This window comes from Danio rerio, chromosome 3 (assembly GCF_052040795.2).
Source record: "Danio rerio strain M-AB ecotype USA chromosome 3, GRCz13ab, whole genome shotgun sequence".
Taxonomy (NCBI): Eukaryota; Metazoa; Chordata; class Actinopteri; order Cypriniformes; family Danionidae; genus Danio; species Danio rerio.
Genome location: NC_141023.1, coordinates 11,650,759 through 11,672,104, shown reverse-complemented (window position 1 = coordinate 11,672,104; position 21,346 = coordinate 11,650,759). Strand labels below are relative to the sequence as shown.

At 36.4% G+C, this 21,346-nt stretch overlaps 2 protein-coding genes across 7 annotated transcripts in view; one reads left to right on the top strand and one right to left on the bottom strand.

Annotated features, from left to right (window-relative positions):
* pdgfab (platelet-derived growth factor alpha polypeptide b) overlaps positions 1-21,346 on the top strand; it is a 679,118-nt gene that overhangs the window by 479,473 nt on the left and 178,299 nt on the right. The window lies entirely within an intron of this gene.
* On the bottom strand, positions 1,872-21,324 carry tedc2 (tubulin epsilon and delta complex 2). 6 transcript variants are annotated; one of them, XM_087244003.1, is made up of 11 exons: positions 21,125-21,324; positions 19,866-19,976; positions 19,635-19,747; positions 19,436-19,497; positions 16,741-17,251; positions 16,196-16,249; positions 15,673-15,751; positions 12,251-12,380; positions 11,943-12,041; positions 5,753-5,940; positions 2,412-2,762 (listed from the first exon to the last, which is right to left on the bottom strand). In XM_087244003.1, exons 3-11 carry the CDS (start codon positions 19,736-19,738, stop codon positions 2,622-2,624), a joined length of 1,368 nt encoding a protein of 455 aa, XP_087100129.1. In that variant the 5' UTR covers positions 19,739-19,747; positions 19,866-19,976; positions 21,125-21,324; the 3' UTR covers positions 2,412-2,621. The 6 variants fall into 6 exon arrangements, with proteins under 6 accessions (XP_087100127.1, XP_087100129.1, XP_087100126.1 ...); XM_087244000.1 differs by having other exon boundaries at positions 19,916-19,976; XM_087244001.1 differs by lacking the exon at positions 19,866-19,976 and having other exon boundaries at positions 1,872-2,801; positions 5,709-5,940.

Here is a 21,346-nt window from a genome sequence, read left to right as displayed (position 1 = left end):
TCTATGATGTGAATCTTCCGTTCCACCACATCCCAAAGGTGCTCTATTGGATTGAATTCCGGTGACTGTGGAGGCCATTTGAGTACAGTGAACCTATTGTCATGTTTAAGAAACCAGTCTGAGATGATTAATGATCGGCGCGTTATCTAGCTGGAAGTAGCCATCAGAAGATGGGTACACTGTAGTCACAAAGAGATGGACATGGTCAGCAACAATACTTAGGTAGACTGTGGCATTGACACCATGCTCAATTAGTGGTAATGGACCCAAATAGTGCCAAAAATATAACCCCCCCCCATTACACCACCACACCACCACCACCAGTCTGAACCGTTGATACAGGGCAAGATGGATCCATGCTTTCATGTTGTTGACACCAAATTCTGACCCTACCATCCGAATAGCGCAGAAAATCGAGACTCATCAGACCAGGCAATGTTTTTCCACACTTCTAATGTCCAATTTTGGTGAGCCTGTGCGAATAGCACCAACAACCATGCCACGTTCAGAGTCACTTAAATCGTCTTTCTCCTCCATTCGGCCAGAGTTGCTGCCATGTGATTGGCTGATTAGAAATTTGCATTAAAGAGCAGTTGGACAGGTGTACCTAATAAAGTGGCCAGTGAGTGTATAACGTAAAGTCCACATGACCCGAAAGTTGCTTTGACTTTTAGTTCAGTATGTTGATGTACTTCCAACTGAAACTGAATATTGAGCAGAAAGTGGGGCTTTCTTTTGCGCATCATTCTTTCATTGGAAACTCACTGCAAACTAACAATAAGAGTGGCGTGGTTAAGGAAATTAATATACAATTGCTATGGAAATTCTCAGGTTGACTGAGAATTTGCCACAGCGGAATGAACTTATCCAGCATATGTTTTACGCCAACTAATCCAGCATATGTTTTACGCCGACTTATCCAGCATATGTTTTACGCCGACTTATCCAGCATATGTTTTACGCCGACTTATCCAGCATATGTTTTACGTAGTGGATGCCCTTCCGGCTGCAACCCAACACCGGGAAACACCCATACACACTTGCATTCACACACATACACTATGGCCAATTTAGCTTATTAAACCCATGCAAACATGGGGAGAACATGTAAACTCCACACAGAAATGCCAACTGAACCAGCCAGGGTTCGAACCGGTGACCCTCTTGCTGTTACGCCGAGTTCAGACTGCATGATTTTCAAAGTAGTCGTGTCACTGATGTTTTCACACTGCATGACTATCTGGGCTAGCGTTTTGTCGCTGCTTTGTTTACACTGCAAATGGATCGGCAAAAGGGGCTTTCACATTGCATGACTTTACAATAGGAAGAATCACCGACAACATTGTCCAAACTACGTCCCACAGCCAAAAACATGAGGTATATCTTTTGTTATTAACTATATAACAAGAAAGAAGCCTGTAATGGGGTAGAAAATGTAAATATTTGCTAACCTGGGTTTGAATGGAATTAGCACTGTCTCCTCAACTTTCTTTTTTTACTTTCTGTATGAAACGTCAAACACACTAGTTTTTTCCTCCATTTCTTGGGTCCAAATAAACTGAAAATGAGAGCTTTTAACTTCTCCCCCAACCTCCCGCTGACCTGCAGGTACACACACAAGTGAATGCCGCTCTCTCATTGGCTGTAGGCGATCGCTGATGTTATATTCAGTCAAAACTCATTTCACACGGCATGATTTGAATCGCCGAAAGTTCCAGATATTAAGCACGCCAAATTTCTCACAGGCATCGGCGACTCATCGGCGATTCTCTCAGATCGTGTCTTTGATAGTTCATACTGTGTGATTGTCACTCACGTGCACAAGCACTGATTTGCCTGTGATTTCAGAAATTTGTCGCGATTTCTCAAAACTTGTCGGCGAGTCATAATCGGGGCTAAAATCATGCAGTCTAAAGTAGGCATTAGGCAATCGTGTTACCCATTGCGCCACCGTGACGCCAAAACAAATACAAAATTTGTATTATTATCATTATTTAATATGTATTAATTAGATTAAAAACATTCACCCTTTTGTGCAGTGGCTGATATTTAAATGCTTCTGTCGTGTGTCGTTGCTTTTGGTGCAAACAAACAAATCGCTTGTCGCTAGAATCTTGCATCGTGTCATGTTAGGATACAGTGTAAGAATAACAACGTAAGCTAGCAAAACTAACATTTCAAATTTAATTTCATGCGGACTTTAAAATAATTAGAAGTCTGTGATGTTTTTGTTGCTGTTGTTTAAGCAGGGATGTCATTAGTATTCAAAAGACGCCAGTGGTTTGGCAGGCTGAGTAATGAATTCATACAGGAAGAGCTCATCAGAAAGCCACATAAAGGCAGTAATAGAGGATAATGCTTGCTGGATGGAGGAGTGTGACACGAAACGAAATGAAATCCTCACTCACGGATCCTGAGAGACGTCAGCTGGAAGCTTTATTCGAGTTTGTGAACAGCAGCTGCAGTCGCTCGTGTGACCCATTAAAAGACAAACGCGCTCAGAGAACTTGTTTAGAGTTTTGGAGATGGTTTGGTGTCAGCTTGTAGATATACCTCCCTGCTGTGCTTCTTGGAATGCAGCGGATCAACCATGAAATACAGTCTTGTTTTTCGAGCAAGTCTCACTCTGAATCCAAAACCAGCAATGGGAACTGAATGCCTCCCTCCGCCAGAAGAGAGTACAGACCACGCAAAGCTACAGCGCTGGACCGTTCTCCACCAGGAGGGCAGTCCCAGAAACCCGCAAGGCTATCGGACATTGCCTGTAAACAGAAAACAATGCAGAATTTATTAAAGGGGATCTATTATGCCCCTTTTTACAAGATGTAAAATAAGTCTCTGATGTCCATACAGGTTATATGAGTAAATTCAGCTTAAAATACAACACAAATAAGGTTTTATAGCTGTTTGAAACTGCCCACTTTTAGGCTTTGGTCCTAGTTGTGGCACTTTGATGACTGTGGCTTTAAATACAAATGAGATTGTGCTCTTTTTCATAAGAGGGCGGAGCTATAAATGCCTATGTGTCTGCATAGTGGCAGATTCAAAAACAAGACTAACACCTTATGCTAATGAGGGAGGGATTGTTACTAGTGGGCGGGGCTTTTCTCCCTCTGATGACACCAAAGGAAAAATGTCAATCAAGGTGTTTCTGCAGACTGTTTTTATCAAGTGGGATTATAAAAAATACAATTTAACCTTCACCATTAGAGTTGGTTATATTCACAGACTTTTACCAAACAACTGTTTAAACCCCTTATAAAAGTCATTTTTTGCATAATAGGTCCCCTTTAATACACAGAAAATGAGTAAAACAAATTGCAATATTTTTAAAATGTTAAATATCATTTTATATTGATTTTTAAAAAAGGAGCCACTACTCTAATATTTAGTGTCATATGATGCTTTATAAATCATTATAATGTGCTGATTTGCTGCTGAATATAATCTAAATAAACTCACAGCGGTGCGATATGGCTTTATATCAGCACTGGTGGGAGGCGCGTGCCTATATATATGTGTGTGTGTGTGTGTCTATATATATATATATATAACAAAAATAATAACGGCAAGAATCTACATTTTGGAGAAATATAAATTCAATAGAAAAAGAAAGCAAATATATATATATATATATATATATATATATATATATATATATATATATATATATATATATATATATATATATATATATATATATATATATATATATATGTGTGTGTTTTTTAAATAATAATAATAATAATTTAAATAATAATAATAATAATAATATATTTTTAGAATTTTTATATTCTAAAAATATAATAACTAATATTCTTTATATAAATATTTGATATTGGCCACAAAATTGAAGTTACTTTTTTTATTTTATCATGTTTAGCAGTTTAATAGTCACCTAACTAATATTTAATAGGTTTATACTTATACTTCTATGTCAGGACAGATTCATACACCACCACTAGATGGCACCACTAACTCGGTTAGTTCTCTTATGTCCATAGAATATAATTTTTCCTGTAACTTAGTAGACTCTTTATTCCACGTGATTAATAAGCTACTAATTAGCCGACATATCGAACTAAGAAAAAATACTAAGTCCAGTTGAAATGAGCAGCCTAAAATACTTTAACATTCCCCCCTGAAAAGATAGGCCACATTGCTAAGAGTTTACCACTTTCACTTTCCTTCGGCTTAGTCCCTGCTTTTTCATTCATTCATTCATTCATTCATTCATTCATTCATTCATTCATTCATTCGTTCATTCATTTTCTTTTCGGCTTAGTCCCTTTATTAATCCGAGGTCGCCACAGCGGAATGAACCGCCAACTTATCCAGCACTTTTTTATGCAGCGGATGCCCTTCCAGCAACCCATCTCTGGGAAACATCCACATACACACACACACACACTTATTCACACTCATACACTACCCAATTCACCTGTACCGCATGTCTTTGGACTGTGAGAGAAACTGGAGCACCCAGAGGAAACCCACGCGAACGCAGGTTGAACATGCAAACTCAACACAGAAACGCCAACTGAGCCGAGGTTCGAATCAGCGACCTTCTTGCTGTGAGGCGACAGCACTACCTACTGCGCCACTGCATTGACCATCCCTACTTTTTGATAGTTTAAATTAATGCTAAATATACTTTTATATACATTTGTAATATAATCTAAACTTAAGACACTTTCAGGTATTACATTTAATAAATTAAGACATAAGAACAGATTACTTGCTGAGGATAATAACAAATGCAAAGGTGAGAGTTGAAAAAAAAAGCACAGACAAATTGCAAAGGTCACCTCATTGAGCTTAGAAAATATGAAAATCTGTATTTATATAGAAGAATCACATCCCAGAAAACCTCAGGACAATCTCCTTAAAACTATTTAAGCTCTTGCTTCCAGAAGTTGTGAAAAATGTGTTCCTGTTTTAAATTGTGTGTGCATTCACTGTTAGTGGCACGCAACACTGTCATGCTAGACAATTATGAAAGATAACTTTACAAATGTATTCTGCTCAGATATTTTTTAAATATATATTAGAGATGGAAACACGAGAAATCTGTTGATCTGAGAAATCTTGAAATAAAAAGCTGCATAAAATCCTTTTACAAGACCTGGCATCAAGTTTTAGATTATACCAGCGGCTTACCGTGATATCAGCTCAATTACACTGTAAACTACTGGAAAGAGGGAATATTGACTCCTTGAAGGGATCTTTTTTACTCTTATTTACTTTTTTATAACCTTGCTTTTTTATTATTTTGCATTGTTGTTTTTTTCTCTTTTTTTTAAATATATGTTTGTTTTTAATAAATACATTTAATTTTAGTTTATTTTGAGGGGACAGTAGGAAAATAAGAAAACCAAGACGGTCTGTGATTTTTCTTGTTCTGTATTTTGTACTACCACGTATGGCCTAGTTAAATACCAATAAAAAATGTGTAAAATAAAAAAATATATATATTTGAGATGGATAAACAAAACAAATGATTCGACTCAATTGAGCACATGTTTTTAAAATGCATGTTGGAATAAAAAAAATAAAAATGATGGATGGAACCAAAGCTAATTGCTAGTTAAGCTTTTTAAACTAGTTGCTTAAGACACCTTGTTTAGTCCAAATGTAGGGGAAAAATGTATTTCTTGAATATAATGGTGCAGATTTAAGTGTTAAGTCTATGCAAAGGAATGATAGACAAACTATTCCAAAATGTACATAAAACAATGGATGTTACTGAAACCTGCTGTAGATGAAGGGCCTGCTGAAGTTGCTCTACTCTAAGCTTTTGTCTCTCCAGTTCTCTTAGTTCCTCCTCACTGGTGTAGGACAGGACTGGCGGCAGGACGGATCCATCACGGTCAACCCATTCACCTCTCCTGCGAACAGGACACAGACACCTGGAGCTCCACTTATCCCACCTCTCCCAATCTGAGGAACACAAGGGGTTTCTGTATTACTGCATTTGAAATATCCAGTTTATCAAGCCATATAATCCAACCTGAAGTAAACTGCAAAAAAAAATAGAAATGTCTTAAAGGATACATCATGAAAGAGATTTAAGTGATATAATTGGGTCTCTGGTGGATTTTTTTTTAGATAACATGAAAAAGGAAAGCCAGAAGCTTCGTTTTGATAAGCATTATCTGCATACATGAGGAAAAATGTTTATCGTGCGCAGATTTCGCTCTTCTACATAAGAAGGGGCTCTTATTATATATTTCTGGCCCATATTCTACATGTTTTCACCCACAGCACAAAAGCATCAGTTTTACATTTACATGTCCCGCTTTAGCAACTGAAATTTTATTAAATCTGGAGTAGAAAATCTAGCTTTACATTTATTCTGTTGTCAGCTCGCTAATGAACTAATGAACATTATAAACACCGATGAAGATAAAAATCTCCATAGACTTTCAAAATCCAGCCACTGAGAACATTGTTGTTGAATTTCATTTTTTAAGGTACTGTAAATGTGCCAAAGATCCAAGATCCTACCCAAATTTTAGGAACAACATTTACTAATGTGACTTCTAGTTAATCATTTTGTATCAGAAGTGGCCTATATGAAAGGCAAATGCCTCTAGATTACACTTATTTGACCACAATTAAATATGATCATGCCTTGATTTTTAATGATTTAGCTAGGACAATAAGGTCTGACATTGATTAGGCAAAACTCTTGTCAATGAAGAGAAATAATGTACAGTATAGAATATAAAGTCTTGGTGCAGTGAAACAGAATGAATATTGTGTATGACTCCCATGAGCTTGGAGGACTGCATCCATACATCTCTGCAATGACTCAAACTTAATAAAGTCATCTGGAATGGCAAAGAAAGCGTTCTTGCAGGACTCCCAGAGTTCATCAAGATTCTTTGGATTCATCTTCAATTCCTCCTCCTTCATCTTTCCCCAGACATGCTCAATAATGTTCATTTCTGGTGACTGGGCTGGCCAATCCTGGACCACCTTGACCTTCTTAGCTTTCAGAAACTTTGATGTGATTATGTTACTATAAATGCAATCATGCGATGATCCAAGAACACTTTTGTGCACCAAAAAATAAATAAATCAATAAATAAAAAACAATGACTTGAGTTCGCCAATGGATAATGCATTAGATCAGGCTGCAATGCTTGCATGTTGTGCTGCTGACACTAATGCTAAAAAAGTTGATCTGACTATAGTAAAAGAGAAGAGAAGACAAATTGAAGAAATTGTTCATCTGGGCATGAAGAAGACACAACGGGTCATGTTAAACTGGTGGTGAACAGATTATAGCCACATTAGACCCAAAATAGACTGAATATGAGAAGTGTGATTCACTTGATCATACTACATTGAACCAAGATGAAAATATAGTAAGTTATTGCTCATACCATGTGAATAGTTGGAGGAGACAAGGTGTAACCGTCACAAAAACTACTAAATCTTTTTTACGTTTTGTAGATTCCAATGACCAAAAACTCAATTAAAAAATGAAAAAACAAAAGCAAATAAAGAAGTTTTTACAGGGTTTTTTGGTGCACAAAAGTTTTTTTTGGAGCTTCGTATGATTACAGTTGAACCACTGAAGTCACAAGGACTGTTTTAAAAACATTTTTGGTTCCTTTTCCGGACTTTGAACATTTTGAGACCATTTCGGCCTATGGAAGATAAGGGAGTTCTACGATTTCATCTAAAATATCTTCATTTGTGTTTTGAAGATGAACGACGGGTGATGAGAACGACATGAAGGTGAGTCATTAATAACAATGTCCATTTTTGGGCAAATAAAAACCCTTTAAATATTGTTTGATGGGTCAATAATATCAGAGCTTTATGCTAGAGACCTACACGGGACAGATTTTTCAGACCTGCTCCAGCAAGATTCAGTCCCATTCCTGCAAAAATATACAATGCATCTGGAAAGTATTCATAGCGCTCACTTCTTCCATATTTTTTTGTTACAGCCTTATTCCAAAATGAATAAAACTTATTTATTTCCTCAAATTTCTACACATAATACCCCATATAATGACAATGTGAGAGAAGATTTTTTGGTGAATGTCTTTAAGTGGCCCAGCCAGAGCCCAGAACTAAATGAACTACTGAACATCTCTGGAGAGATCTGAAAATGGCTGTACACCGTCACTTCACATCCAACCTGATAGAGCTTGAGAGGTACAGCAAAGAGCAATGGGCAAAAATTCCCAAAGACAGGTGTGCCAAGCTTGTGGCACCATATTCAAAAAGACTTGAGGCTGTAATTGCAGCCAAAGGTACATCAACAAGGTATTGAGCAAAGGCTGTGAATACTCAAGTTCATGTGATTTTTCAGGTTTTTTATTTTTAATAAAATTGCAACAATTTCAAAAAATCTTTTTTCACATTGTCATTATGGGATATTGTGTGTAGAATCTTGAGGAAATCAATGTATTTAATCAATTTTGGAATAAGGCTGTAACATAAAAAATGTGGAAAAAGTGAAGCGCTATGAATACTTTCCGGATGTACTGTATATTATGTTCTCCCTCTCCCACCCGCAAAAGCCTGAGGGTAAACATATAAATGGTTTTATTATCACTGCTTCAGTTATTTGTTTTCTTCTTTTTTGAATATGAATAAAAAAAAGAAATGGAAATATAAACAAATATGTTTTGTTTTGATTGTGTTTAAGTAAATGGAATGATGGACACAAATGAGGAGCTTTTCAGATTTAGAACATAGAAATAGGCTAATAACTTTGCAATGAAACGAAATAGCAATAAACATTGATTTCCCAAGATGTCAAACAGAAAAGCTCTTGTCCTAATACTGCTTCAGAACATGCATTAGCCTTTTTGCCTTTAGCAATGTCCAAGTATTGAACATGTTATCGCCTGTTCATTTTATTATTATTTTAGTCGTTCTTGTTTTTTATGCAGTAATTTGTTTTGGTAAATTAATGTTAAGTTATTTTCATTTAGCGAGAGTCCTGCGAATAATTGTAAAGCATTCTTCTGCAAAGATAAGACAACTGTACTAACAGTAGTTGATGAGTTTGATCCAACTATGAGAATGTATACTTCCGTTCAGAAAAGGCCTGATTCAGTCTAGAATTTGTAAACTCTTCCTCTCTATCATTGTCTGAATCTGGTTTGAACACGTAAGGCTTTAATTTACATGTAATTTCTGACATTTCATCTGTGGGACATTCACTTGTTTTGTTGTTTCAGGAGTGTCAGAATACTGTAAAGGTTCCACCCTCTTCTGGAAAGCAGCAGCTCATTTGCATTTAAAGATACAAACACAAAACCTGTTTTTTTTTTTTTTTTTTTTTTTTTGCACACACCTAAATAGAGGCACATTTGACAAGCTATGATAAATGATCTGTTGGGTATTTGAGCTGAAACCTCCCAGACACATACTGATGACATCAGAGTTTTGTTTTACATCTTATTAAAACAGGCACAATATGTGCGCTTTATTAATATTCTAATAGCAAATGACATTTATACCTAACAAGGAATAACATGGAAAAATGAGCTTGTGTTTACAGTAGATTAATTGCTTTCCCAAGAAGTAAGAACATGGGAAATGTTATCCATGATTCCTCTGGGGTCTGGGGATTTTAATAAGATTGCAAAAGATGAAGTTTCAAAATGATGAACCATTGTGTAAGGTTTTTTGAAATGTCACCCATCAAATCCAGAGGGAACACTTCAAACTACATGAGAAAAACATGTAGCCGCTCACATTATTTGATAAAAGGGATGGGAATTTTGTCTTCTTGGTTAACTGCACTGAGTGTCCACTTGTGGAAATTGTTCCGTCTGTGCGTTAACACGACACAACTGGCCATGTTAAACTGAGGGTGAACAGATTATAGACTACTGACACCACATTAGACCCAAAATAGACTGTAGATGAGGAGTGTGATTCACTTTAATGTACTAGACTGAACCCAACAATGTAGTGAGTTACTGCTAATACCATGTGAACAGCAGGATGAGACAAGATTATTCTACAGTTCTAAAAAGTCTACAATTCTTATTACAATAATTTAGTTAATAAATAAATAAAAAAGTAAAAATAAATCAAATTCAATACATTTTATGTTGATAAATATTATACAATTTTTAATTCAAATTTAATTGTTAAAACATGTGCTGCATACGTTTGCAGTTCATTCTGCTGTGGTGACCCATGATTAACAAAGGTACTAAGCCGAAAAGAAAATGAATGAATGAATGAACTCTATTATACAAAATGTATTAGGGCGTACTCCCCCCTCCCCCCTCCCCTCTCCTTCTCATCCTGCACTCACATTGCTTTTTTACCTATCAGCCCGAGCATGCTTACTTCATCGATGACTGTTCAGAAGCGCTCTCACTCAGCACAGTGAAGACTGCTTTAGTTATATTGTTTTGTATTATTTTTAGTCGTTTGGGACGCAGTCAAATATGTTATCGAACAGGTCCACAACTTTTGACGCTCATAAATTATCATAAAAGTCCTCGTGCTGCAGGCATTATGCTGTGTTCACACCAGACGCGGCACGCGCGTCAAGCGCGAGTGATTTACATGTTAAGTCAATGCAAACGCGCAAATAGACATCCTGCGGCGCAATACACGCGAATGGCGCGAAGCGAATGACGCGAATTGCGCAAATGGCGCGGTGCGAATAGCGTAATACGTGCGAGGTGAATCGAGCGTTTTGCGCGTTTGACGCGCTTAACCAGCGTTTTGCGCGAATCTCTTCGAAAATTTGAACTTCAGCGGACATTCACACCACGTTAACCAATCAGAAGCTTGCTCTTGTGGGGGCGTGATTGTGACGTAGAACCTGTTGATGGTGTCCCAGGGGAAATCCTCCAGGCGACACAAACATCAAGTCATCAAACTGGACTTGGCTCAGTCAGAAGCACTGTTGAAAGCCTCCGTGATCCAGGTTCAATTTCTGGAAGAGTTTATGAGCTCACAGACCTGGATGCACCTCTGAAAGCATGTAGTGGACTCAGACACGGTCCTAAACGTATCGACGCTGTTTTTCAGTCTTCATAAAGCACATAAACACTGTTATTTTCTTCATAAAATCCATGTTAGCCATTTAGCAACGAAGCTACAGTCACCGGGCAGACAGAAGCCCTGCCCATCACGCGAATCTGCGCCTGTTCTGAAGTAAATTTGACACGCAAATGAAGTGGGGTTTGACACGCAAACGAAGCGAGTAACCTCAAATGTTCACGCAGCAATTTACGCGCGAACATCGCGATTTATCCGCGCGTTCTGCGTCTGGCGTGAACACAGCATTAGGAGGTTTGCTGAAGGTGCAGCTGACGTGCAGCGAAGGGTTTGCACCTTTAATTAAACTACGACAGTTTGCGTTCACTGTAAATTAAGAATGATTAATAAATCCATATTAAACAGTCCATTTAATGTCATGTCTCATCTTCAGTTTCGGGCTCAGGCGTGCTACTCTTGCACATCTCTTCCAAGCGAGCCAGGGCCGGCCAACTGAACCGCACCTGAGCCCAATTCAGAGCACTTCCACATTTCAAACGATCTGGGAAACGCGCCTGGGCACGGTTCGGATAACATTGTGCACCCTTAGCTTCTGTTGTTCAAATATAATGCATTTTTATCAAAACAATTAAAAAAATTGATGAATGAATTACACTTAATGTATTTTTTTCTCGCTCCAAAAATTGCTTTATATTTGTCGTTTTTTAGACTTAAATAACCATTAAAAACCTATAATGAGACCTACTGTAACTTGATGTAGTGTGTCATATCACATGACACGATCCACTATTATTGGAACATGTTGTTTTTAAACATCAGTGTGTGTTGCTGCTTCATAAGTTTTTTTTATCAAGACAGTGAAACGCTTTTATTTTTTTTATCGTAAATAACCCTGACCTGAAAATGACGTCAAACAGACATCACGACTAGAGACTGTGAAGTACCTTTCTTCTGATGATCAATATGCGCAAGAAGTTCTGCCGTCATCTTCTCCAAACCCTCCAGCATCCGCAAGGACTCATATTGTATCTCATGCTTTGTTCCTGTAAAACACACGCACATACACACACTTGATCTCTATCTGCATCAAATGAACTGCCTGCCAGTAAGATGTCCTGTGACTCAGAGGAATAAAGGCTAAATGACAGTGTTATCCTTGGACAGATCCTTATAGTCCAGTTGCTCATTTCTCAGCCCCCACACACTTCTGTCTTCCCGCATCCCTTCATGTTTGTTCCCCTGACGTGTATACCTTTATCTGAGCTCTTCAGGGCCTGTAGTTCAGTGTGGAAGCAGTGTCTCAGGTCAAGACAATGCTGTGAAAACACATCCATCTCTGTTGGGAAATTAGCAGGAGGTCTGGAAGGCCATTCTGATGGGAACTGGTACAACAGCCGTTAAGAGCAAATAATGCATGCCGGAGTACATCTATAACTTAGTCAGATGCTATGTAAAATGCTTTGAAATGTGTATTTTATTATTTGATGATTGATGTCATCTCAACTGAAATATAAGGAGAGGGTGGGGCATAGAGTAACTCCTCCCATTTAAAAAAAAAAAACAGCCAATTGAGTTTCCATTTTATCACAGCTCTCCCAGTGGGAGTGGTTGAGATTAAGTGCAAATGAAGAGGGCGGGTTATACTAGATACTAGAGAGCCTTTGATTGGTTGGAAATTTGAAGAGTAATTGAAATATGAGGTTATGTCAAAACAATCCATTTAGTCAAAAGTGACAAACTTCGAGATTTGGGTGTTTTTAGCATCTAATTATGCATTTTGTCACTGTTTTGGAGCACACTAGCTTAAATAAATATCCTTAATGCTTTGTTCACACCAGACATGGATGAAGCGTTAAAACGCAAGTGATTTACATGTTAAGTCAATGCAAAGACACGAACAGACATTCTGAGGTACGATTTGCGTCATTTACGCCGCCTCATTCGCACAAAACGCACCGCAGGAAGATTTTTTGTGGCTTTGCATTGACTTAACATGGAAGTTTTCGAGTTGGAAAATCTGAACTTTAGCGAACATCAGGGTTCATACACATTTTTACTACAAAATTCCATGACTTTTCCAGGACTTTTAAGTCAATTTTCATGCCCTAATGTTTCGTGTAATTTCTACATATACGTCGTAAATCATAAGAAACGTTTACATTTATTACAGCATTTTATAAAACATGCAATAGTTTCAATTTATTTTGATATCCATGTAAACTAGATGATGCTAACGCAGTACTAATAATGTTAGAGCATGTTTTTGGCCAAAGAAAGAAGTAAAAACAACTCCATTACAATATACAAATATTTGTCAAACTAATTTTAGATAGACTTAATAGTTTGTTAAACTAGTAATAATAGGTAAAACTACTTCTATTATAAAGCCGCGATTACACTGGACTTTTCTCTCCATAGACTTCCATTCATGCAAATGCGGCAGACCAGAAACGCAAGCATGTGTTTCGCATTTCACTGCAATCGAAAGTTCAAGCTTGGTGAATTCTTACCTACGAAATCACATCAGGTGATTGCGTAAGACTAATAGAAGATAATTTAAAATGAGAAATTTAATATATGGAGCAATCGCTTATTTTAATTAACATCTAACCTTATTGTTTAACCCCGCCCCTTTTCGCAGCACCGCACGACTGAATATTGCAAGCACAAACTGTAGTGTGACCACAGTTTAAGTCGCTTTGGTCAAAAATGTCTGCTAAATGACTAAGTGTGAATGTAATTTCCATGACTTTTCTAAAACCTTATGGGTTTTTCTGATTTTTTCGAAACTTTTCCAGGCCTGGAAAATGCCATCTCAAAATTCCATGACTTTTCCAGGTTTTTCATAACCGAATGAACCCTGCAACATTCGCGCCTCATTAACCAATCAGGAGTTTGCTCTTGTAGAGGCGTGATTATGATGTAGTGCCTGTTGTTGGTATCCCAAGGGGAAATACTTCCGAAATACTGCCAACACCAGACAACGGCTTATCAAACTGTGCTTAACTCAGTCAGAAGCACCGCTGAAAGCTTTCATCATCCAGGTACAGTTTCAGGAGTTGATGAACTCACAGAGCTGGGTGCACCTCAGAAAGGATCTACTGGACTCAGACACAGCGTCGAACAAATATACGCTGTTTTTCAGCCTTCCTAAAGCACATAAAAACAACTACTCTCTCAATAAAATCCATGTTAGCCATTTAGCAATGAAGCTTGATTGACCGGGCAGACAGAAGCTCCAACCATGACGCAAATCCGCATCTATTGTGAAGTGAATTTCACGTGCGAATGAAGCAAATGTGATGTGCGAATGAAGCAGGTAAACTCAAAATGTAAACAGCACAATTTATTCACGCGTGCCACATCTAGTGTGAACACAGCATTAGACTAGCATACTGATACTAACATCTAAAAAACCTTTATTTTAATTTCACGAGACCTTTAATTAGTGCCAGTTTATGATTGATACACAAGTAAAAGCTTTTAATTTACATGACATCTTACTTAAAGTGCGTGTTATTTGAGCTCTGATCTTTTCATAAATCATTATTTAAGACGAGAGCTACTGTTATTATGCACCACCCAATGTAATGTGAAGGGGATGCAAACAACAAAGGTGTGGATATAAATGCAGGGTTTATTAGGAGAATGGTCAGGTAATCAACGATCAACAGGGTCAAACAGATGTATATAGGCAATTCAGAGTCATTAAACAGGTGAATGGTCAGCACAGGCAGAAAGCAATGTAAATAAACAAACAAAGCAAGGGTCAAACACAGAAAGGCAAGGCAAAGGAAATTGCGTCGTAATGTCAGTTAAACAAGACTCTGAAGTGTGCATGTGTGCTGTTTATAAAGTCAGTTCATCAATCAGTTCATGAGCAGCTCCCAGTCGTTTATGGGTGTAATTAACTGAATGAGGAACAGGTGCATGCGAGTGGTGCATGACTGGATATGTAGTTCTTTAAAGTGGCAGATTTGTAGATCTGCACAGGCTGGATGACAGTAAGACCCGAGCTTCTAAAACCAGGACCCCTCTTACGTCCAGTGTTGTGATCAGATTTATGATTAAGTTTATTTATGTAGGAACGTGGTCTTGCAAGACACGACATTTCATTCCACTGTATGTGCACACATGTAGCGAAATTACATTAATCATGAACTTGACTTGTTTTAGCCAAATAAAGATCTAGTTATTAGTCGCTTAAGGCATTTTGTATCATTTTAAATGTTCCTTATGTGTTGCCATTGTATCTTTAAAATTTTAGATAATTTTCCAAAGAAAGTAATGAAGTTAATGGATAACTTGAGACCCATGTTGAAAATTATATCTATACATTTGGGGTAAACATTATGTGTAAGGCATAGAAATGTAATAAGAACTAAGAAGCATGTTAAAAATATGAAATATTTCAGATTAAAAGAAAAAAAAGTGCAGGGGAAAAAATGGCAACAGCAAAACATTATTGTTATTTTGGAGCGCAGCTGCCTTCAGGACAGAATAAACAAAGTGTAAAATTCAGAAAATCCTAAACCATAAGTAGATCTGTTACACATACAGTATACATTGGAGTTTAGTCCTGGATTAGTATAAAAAACCACACCAACAGGAGAAATAATAACTGCATGCATCCACTTTTTGAGACTGATCAAGTGAGACAATTCTGAAGGATACAGTTGCCCGAAGTCTCTCTGTAAACCGAGATCTTTCTGGAACTGGCTTTGATTGCTGGTCTAACACTTTCCTCCACAATCTGTAAAAAAAAATATACAATATTATTAATAAAAAATGTCACATTTTTTTCCTTGTCAAAACAATAAATATCAAAAATAATGATGATTTAAATTCTTTATTTCTTTAAATTCTGTTATTTGTAATTAACTTTTAAGGGTTTAATGCAAGTTAAGCTTTCTCTTTTTAATGCAAAATCAACTAAATTAAATATTAAATTACATTAAAACAAAGTCTCATGTGCGTTTTATGTGAAATTTAAAAGACATTGTCACTTAACAAGACTAAAATATTAGATTGACGTTTTAGTCTCATTTTCAAATGTATAAGGTGTGAATTTGATTTCACAACACTATTTAAAGATTTACTGATCCACATTGTAAGCGTCTAAATTACTATTGCTACATAATGCTTAGCTTGTAGTGAACCCAAAATACTACAATATTAAAGAAAATATCACACTGACCGGTTCTGTTTCGTTCTCTGTGCTCGCCAGACTGGCATCAAAGGAGACGGTATCCTAGATGAAAAAAAAAGAAAGAAAGGTGGGAAAAACTATAAATAAAATATATTATTATGCAATGCATATACAACACCATATACAACAGAAACTGGGGGATGCTAACATTTTTTAAATGTTTCTTTAAACTGCTTTCCAAGTCTGCATTAATTTGATTAAAAGCACAATAACAAAAACAGTAAAATTAAGCTTAAAATAACTTTTATCATTTAAAATAACTATGCTAAAGTACATTTTAAAACAGAATTCAGAATATAATGAATGAATAAATGAATAAATAAATTAATTAATAAATAAATAAACAAAAAAATGAATAAATATAATCTAAATAAGTGACTAAATAAAACTTTTAGATAAAGATGTTAAATTTAATATTAAAGATTACTGTAATACAAGCTACATTGGCTATGAGATTTCATTATCATATCATAAATATAAATATAAAAAAAATTATATATATATAACAAATGAATATCTCATCACATACATACCACTGCTCGCTTTCTGTTGTGGATTTCTCATCTTTGCCAGATGTTGACGCTTCTTGGCAAGAGACTGATGGTGAATCATCTTCAGATGACTCTTTAATGTTTGTGGTTTTGACACAGATCTTCTGTTGGGATTCTGTGGAAGAGATCTTTACCGAAGAACTCTTTGGGACTGTAAGCCTTCCTCTAGACATTGTATGAGCAGTTGAACTTTTCCGGAGCAGGACAGGCCGTGTCCAGGGAGCCCCGTGGGTCACACTCCCACCAGCTGCTCGTCTGTGATTGGGCTTTTTGCTCGTCTCAGATGTGGAAACATATTTCTCTGGTTTTCTTTTACCTTCTTCCTTAACTGTATAATTAACAAGAGCTTTATGCTTGCTTTTGTTACAGTGTTTTTTATGGGCACCATCAGGGTGAAGTTCTTTTTGAGCCTCAGATGTGTTGCGGATTTTCAGCGCTTTTTTCAACACCTGCTCCAACATTTCAATTTCTTGCTTTTCCTGAGGTAAAATATCTGTTTTAGGAAGCACAAACAAACATTGTGTATGAGTCTATAGATAAATTTCATAGTGCTGTCAAAAGATTTTAATTAAACACATAAATTAATCATATAAATTATATGCAGTTTAAATTATTAGCCCTCCTGTGAATTTTTTTCTTTTTCAAATATTTCCCAAATTATGTTAAATAGAGCAAAGAATTTTTCAAGGCATTTCCTATAATATTTTTTCTTCTGGAGAAAGTCTTATTTGTTTTATTACAGCTAGAACAAAAGCAATTTTTCATTTTGTTTAAAAAAATGTTAAGGTCAAAATTATTAGCCCCTTTAAGCAATATTTATTTATAAATATATATATATATATATATATATATATATATATATATATATATATATATATATATATATATATATATATATATATATATATATATATATATATATATATATATATATAAATATATATAAATATATAAAAAAATAAATATAAAAAAAAATAAAAAAATATATATGTACGTTTGACAACACTATTATATAAATCAACTTACCTTGCCTTATGATAAATAAACAGTTGTGTCTGGTTCTCGAATCTGATTGGCTGATAGCAGAGCGATATTCTCATAATAACAGCACTCATACAGCCTTTTTACCCTTGTGTATTACTTCACCCATATAAAGTGACAGCAGATGAATTGACTCAGTTTGACAAATATTGCAGATGTTGGACAACATAATGTACTTTTGAGGCTTTTTCAGGTGAGAATATAGTTGTTTAGATTGTCTATGCAGTTTATTTATAAGGATAGTGCCTATTTTATAGGAAATTCACTGTGTTTGCTGCCATTATCCTGTCATACTGAGCAGAGCAAAGACAGATGACATTCCTCCACAAGATGGTGATAGAGACTGCATAACAACCCCCTTAGAGGAGAAAAACTCAGTGTAATTTTAAACAAAAGCTAATCAAATCATTATAAAACAGGTAAGTAACTATCTAAGTCGATCTGACTCTCTCTTTGGTATTTTGTTGTGCAGTATTTATATCATAGTAATCTGATTCTTTGGCTTTTTCGGGGTTATTATAATCTCCCGATTGCAACAGAGAAATACTGGGAAATGTCTGTAGACTGAAGGCATTTCATCCCGTTTAGCCTTATAATCTTAAAATGTGAGCAAAATCACCTGTTTTGTCTTCACTTTAGACATCACGCTAGAGAATCATTCAAATACTAGCTATAAAGTGATGTTTGTGAAGTAGCAACAGTTTCTGCTGTTCTGCTACAGCTGCGTATGAATGGTGAAAGAAAGTAGTTCCTTATACAAAAGGATTTTTGAGACTCTGTTTCATTTTCTTTTTTTATACACACAATTATGCTGTTGAACTGTTGTATAAACACAACACCACACTCATAGCAGTGCGATATGGCCGTATATCGTCACTGGTGGGACACTAAGGGCTTGCTCACACTAGGTACAGTTGCCTTGAATCATCCTGAATCACGATTGTCCCACCTCCTATCTCCCCTGGCGGCCTGCACTCACACCGGCATTTGCTATGCGAACCTGAGCACGACTGTTGAGTTTAACAGAAGCACTGTCGCTCTGTACAGTGGCGATTGCTTTAGTTACAGTATATAGTTTTAGTCATTTGAGATGCAGAGACATGCAGTCAAATAATTATTTGATCAAATCCACCACTTTTGACGCTCATAAATAAAAATTCCTCATGCTGCAGGTATTAGGAGGTTTGCTGAAGGTGCAGCTGATGTGCAGTGAGGGGTTTGCATCTTTAATAAACTACGACAGTTTGTGTTCATTGAAAAGTAAGAATGATTAATGAATCTATATGAAGCAGTCTGTTAAAGTTTTGTCACGTCTTCAGTTTCGGGGTGGGGCACGCTTTGTACTCGCACTACAAGTGCACTGTACCAAAGCACAACTGAACCGCGCTCTGGCACACCTCTTCTAATTGGGCCAGAGGCAGGCCAATGGAACCACGCCTGAGCCCGATTCGGAGCACTCAGACTTCTCAAACTAACTGGGAAACACGCCTGGGCACGGTTCGGATAGCACAGTGTAAGTGCACACTAAGGCGCTTGGCCTGAGGCCTCGAGCCAGCACACGCCTCCCACCATACCGATATACAACCATATCGCACTGCTACTCGTGTGATATTGCTTAATTATATTATCCTCTTACCATCTATAATATCAGTGCTGGATGGATTTTCCAAGTGACTGGTTTCTGTCACACGTGTTCTCCTGCAAAAATACGACAATCATTTATTTATTTTTTTTTTAAACAAAATTAACTTTACATCATCTATTTCAAGACAAGTATGCTATAACAAAAAAAAAGTCAATAAAAAGTTGAAAATAAAAGAAAAACATCATCTTACATTGAGTTTAAAATCTCTTTGCACTGCCTGACGTTTTCAGTGAGTCTTGATTCTTCAGCTCTGCACATCTTCACAGCTTCATCAACAGCATGAAGAAGAGACATGCTCAATATCTGACAGAAACGCACAAAAACTGTCAGTTTTTAACCAATGCTAATAGGCAAGTGACAAACAAACAAGGCCAAAAACTGATTTTATGTACACCGAGAGCGTGTTAAAGGGATAGTTCACCTCAAAAATAAATATTCAGTCATTTAAATCACCAATTACTTGATCCAAACCTTCATGAGTTTCTTTCTTCTGTTGCACATGAAAGAAGATGTTTTGAAGAATGCTGAAAACCTGTAACCATTGACATAATATGAACATTTATGTACTATGAATATAAATGTGTTTATATATATACGACTTCCCCTTCTGTTAATGTTTATGTTTATGTTTTGTTGTTGTTTTATGGATGCTATGTATTTTGTGTTTTGTTTTGTCTTGTGGCATTATTATTATGTGATTGAGATGAATTGTTGGAGCCCCTTGAAAATGAGATGGTACATCTCAAGGGGTTAATCCTAATAAATAAACTGAACTGACTTCCACAGTATTTGTTTATCCTACTATGGATGTCGGTGGTTACAGGTTTCCACCTTTGTTCAAAACATCATCTTGTTTGTCCAACATAAGAAAGAAACACATAAAGCTTTACAACGACTTGAGGGTTAGTAAATAGTGCATTGACTTTTATTTCAGGGTGAACTATGCCTTTAAAGGCAAGTGTCTGTCTACTAAAAAATTTCAGATAGCTTACGAGTATGATTGTAATATGAGTGAAATAACCTCAAAACTGTCACTGAGTAAATATTATGTACAGATATATAATATATATATAAACACAGATGTCACAAAGTTCAGTTACCTAAATACTATTGTTATAAAGCTCCAAATCATTCTGAAGAGTATTTACTTAAGCATATTAAGTGTACATTCAACCAATATACAAACATTTATCAATAGAAAATGTTATGTAAAAATTATATTTAACAAATAGCATAGGTAAGTGATGATTAAAGATTGAGCGCATCCTAAAAGCAAGTTTCCACTTTAATATTTCAGATATCATAGAAAATGTAACGTGAAATTATTCATTGAAATGATATATGCAGCAACTGCGTGATGCTATCATGCCAATATGAACCAAAATCTCAGAGGAATATTTCCAGTACCCTGTTGAATTTATGCCACGAAGGATTAAGGCAGTTCTGTAGGTAAAAGGGGGTCCAAACCGGTATAGTAAGGTGTACCTAATAAAGTGGCCGGCGAGTGTATTCAAGCACATATGTCACAAATTTCAGTTATTTAACAGCCATATTGTTTTGTTTTAAAGCTCAGTTATTTATCTTTACTACAAAGTGCGTACTGAACAATAACAACTCATTTGAAACGTTATAGAAACTTTTAAGACTCTTATCATGGAGTGAGTGATAGATTCTAGTTACCCGCCGGAAGCGCGCGCGTTGTTGTCTACGAACCCCACTTTCACTTTCGTTTATCCATCCAGCAAGTACCTTTAGCTCATTTGTGAACTTGAATTAAACATTTAACTCGGACTGTCAAAATAAAGAAAGAGATAAACGAAAACTTCAGCGTCACCCTCCTGTGCTGCGTTCACGTCCACACAGCAGCGCGGCTTCAAAACACCACGTTCACGTATCGCGAGA

Bases quoted from the DNA above. Each gene is read 5' to 3' on its own strand.
- tedc2 (XM_087244000.1), bottom strand. From the start codon at position 19,945: ATGTGCAACAGAAGAAAGAAACTCATGAAG. The intron at 19,498-19,634 runs GTAAGATGATGT...GTATTTTTGCAG, and splicing joins AAAGAGATTTTAAACTCAAT to GAGAACACGTGTGACAGAAA. The intron at 15,752-16,195 runs GTCAGTGTGATA...TTTTTTTTACAG, and splicing joins CAGAGAACGAAACAGAACCG to ATTGTGGAGGAAAGTGTTAG.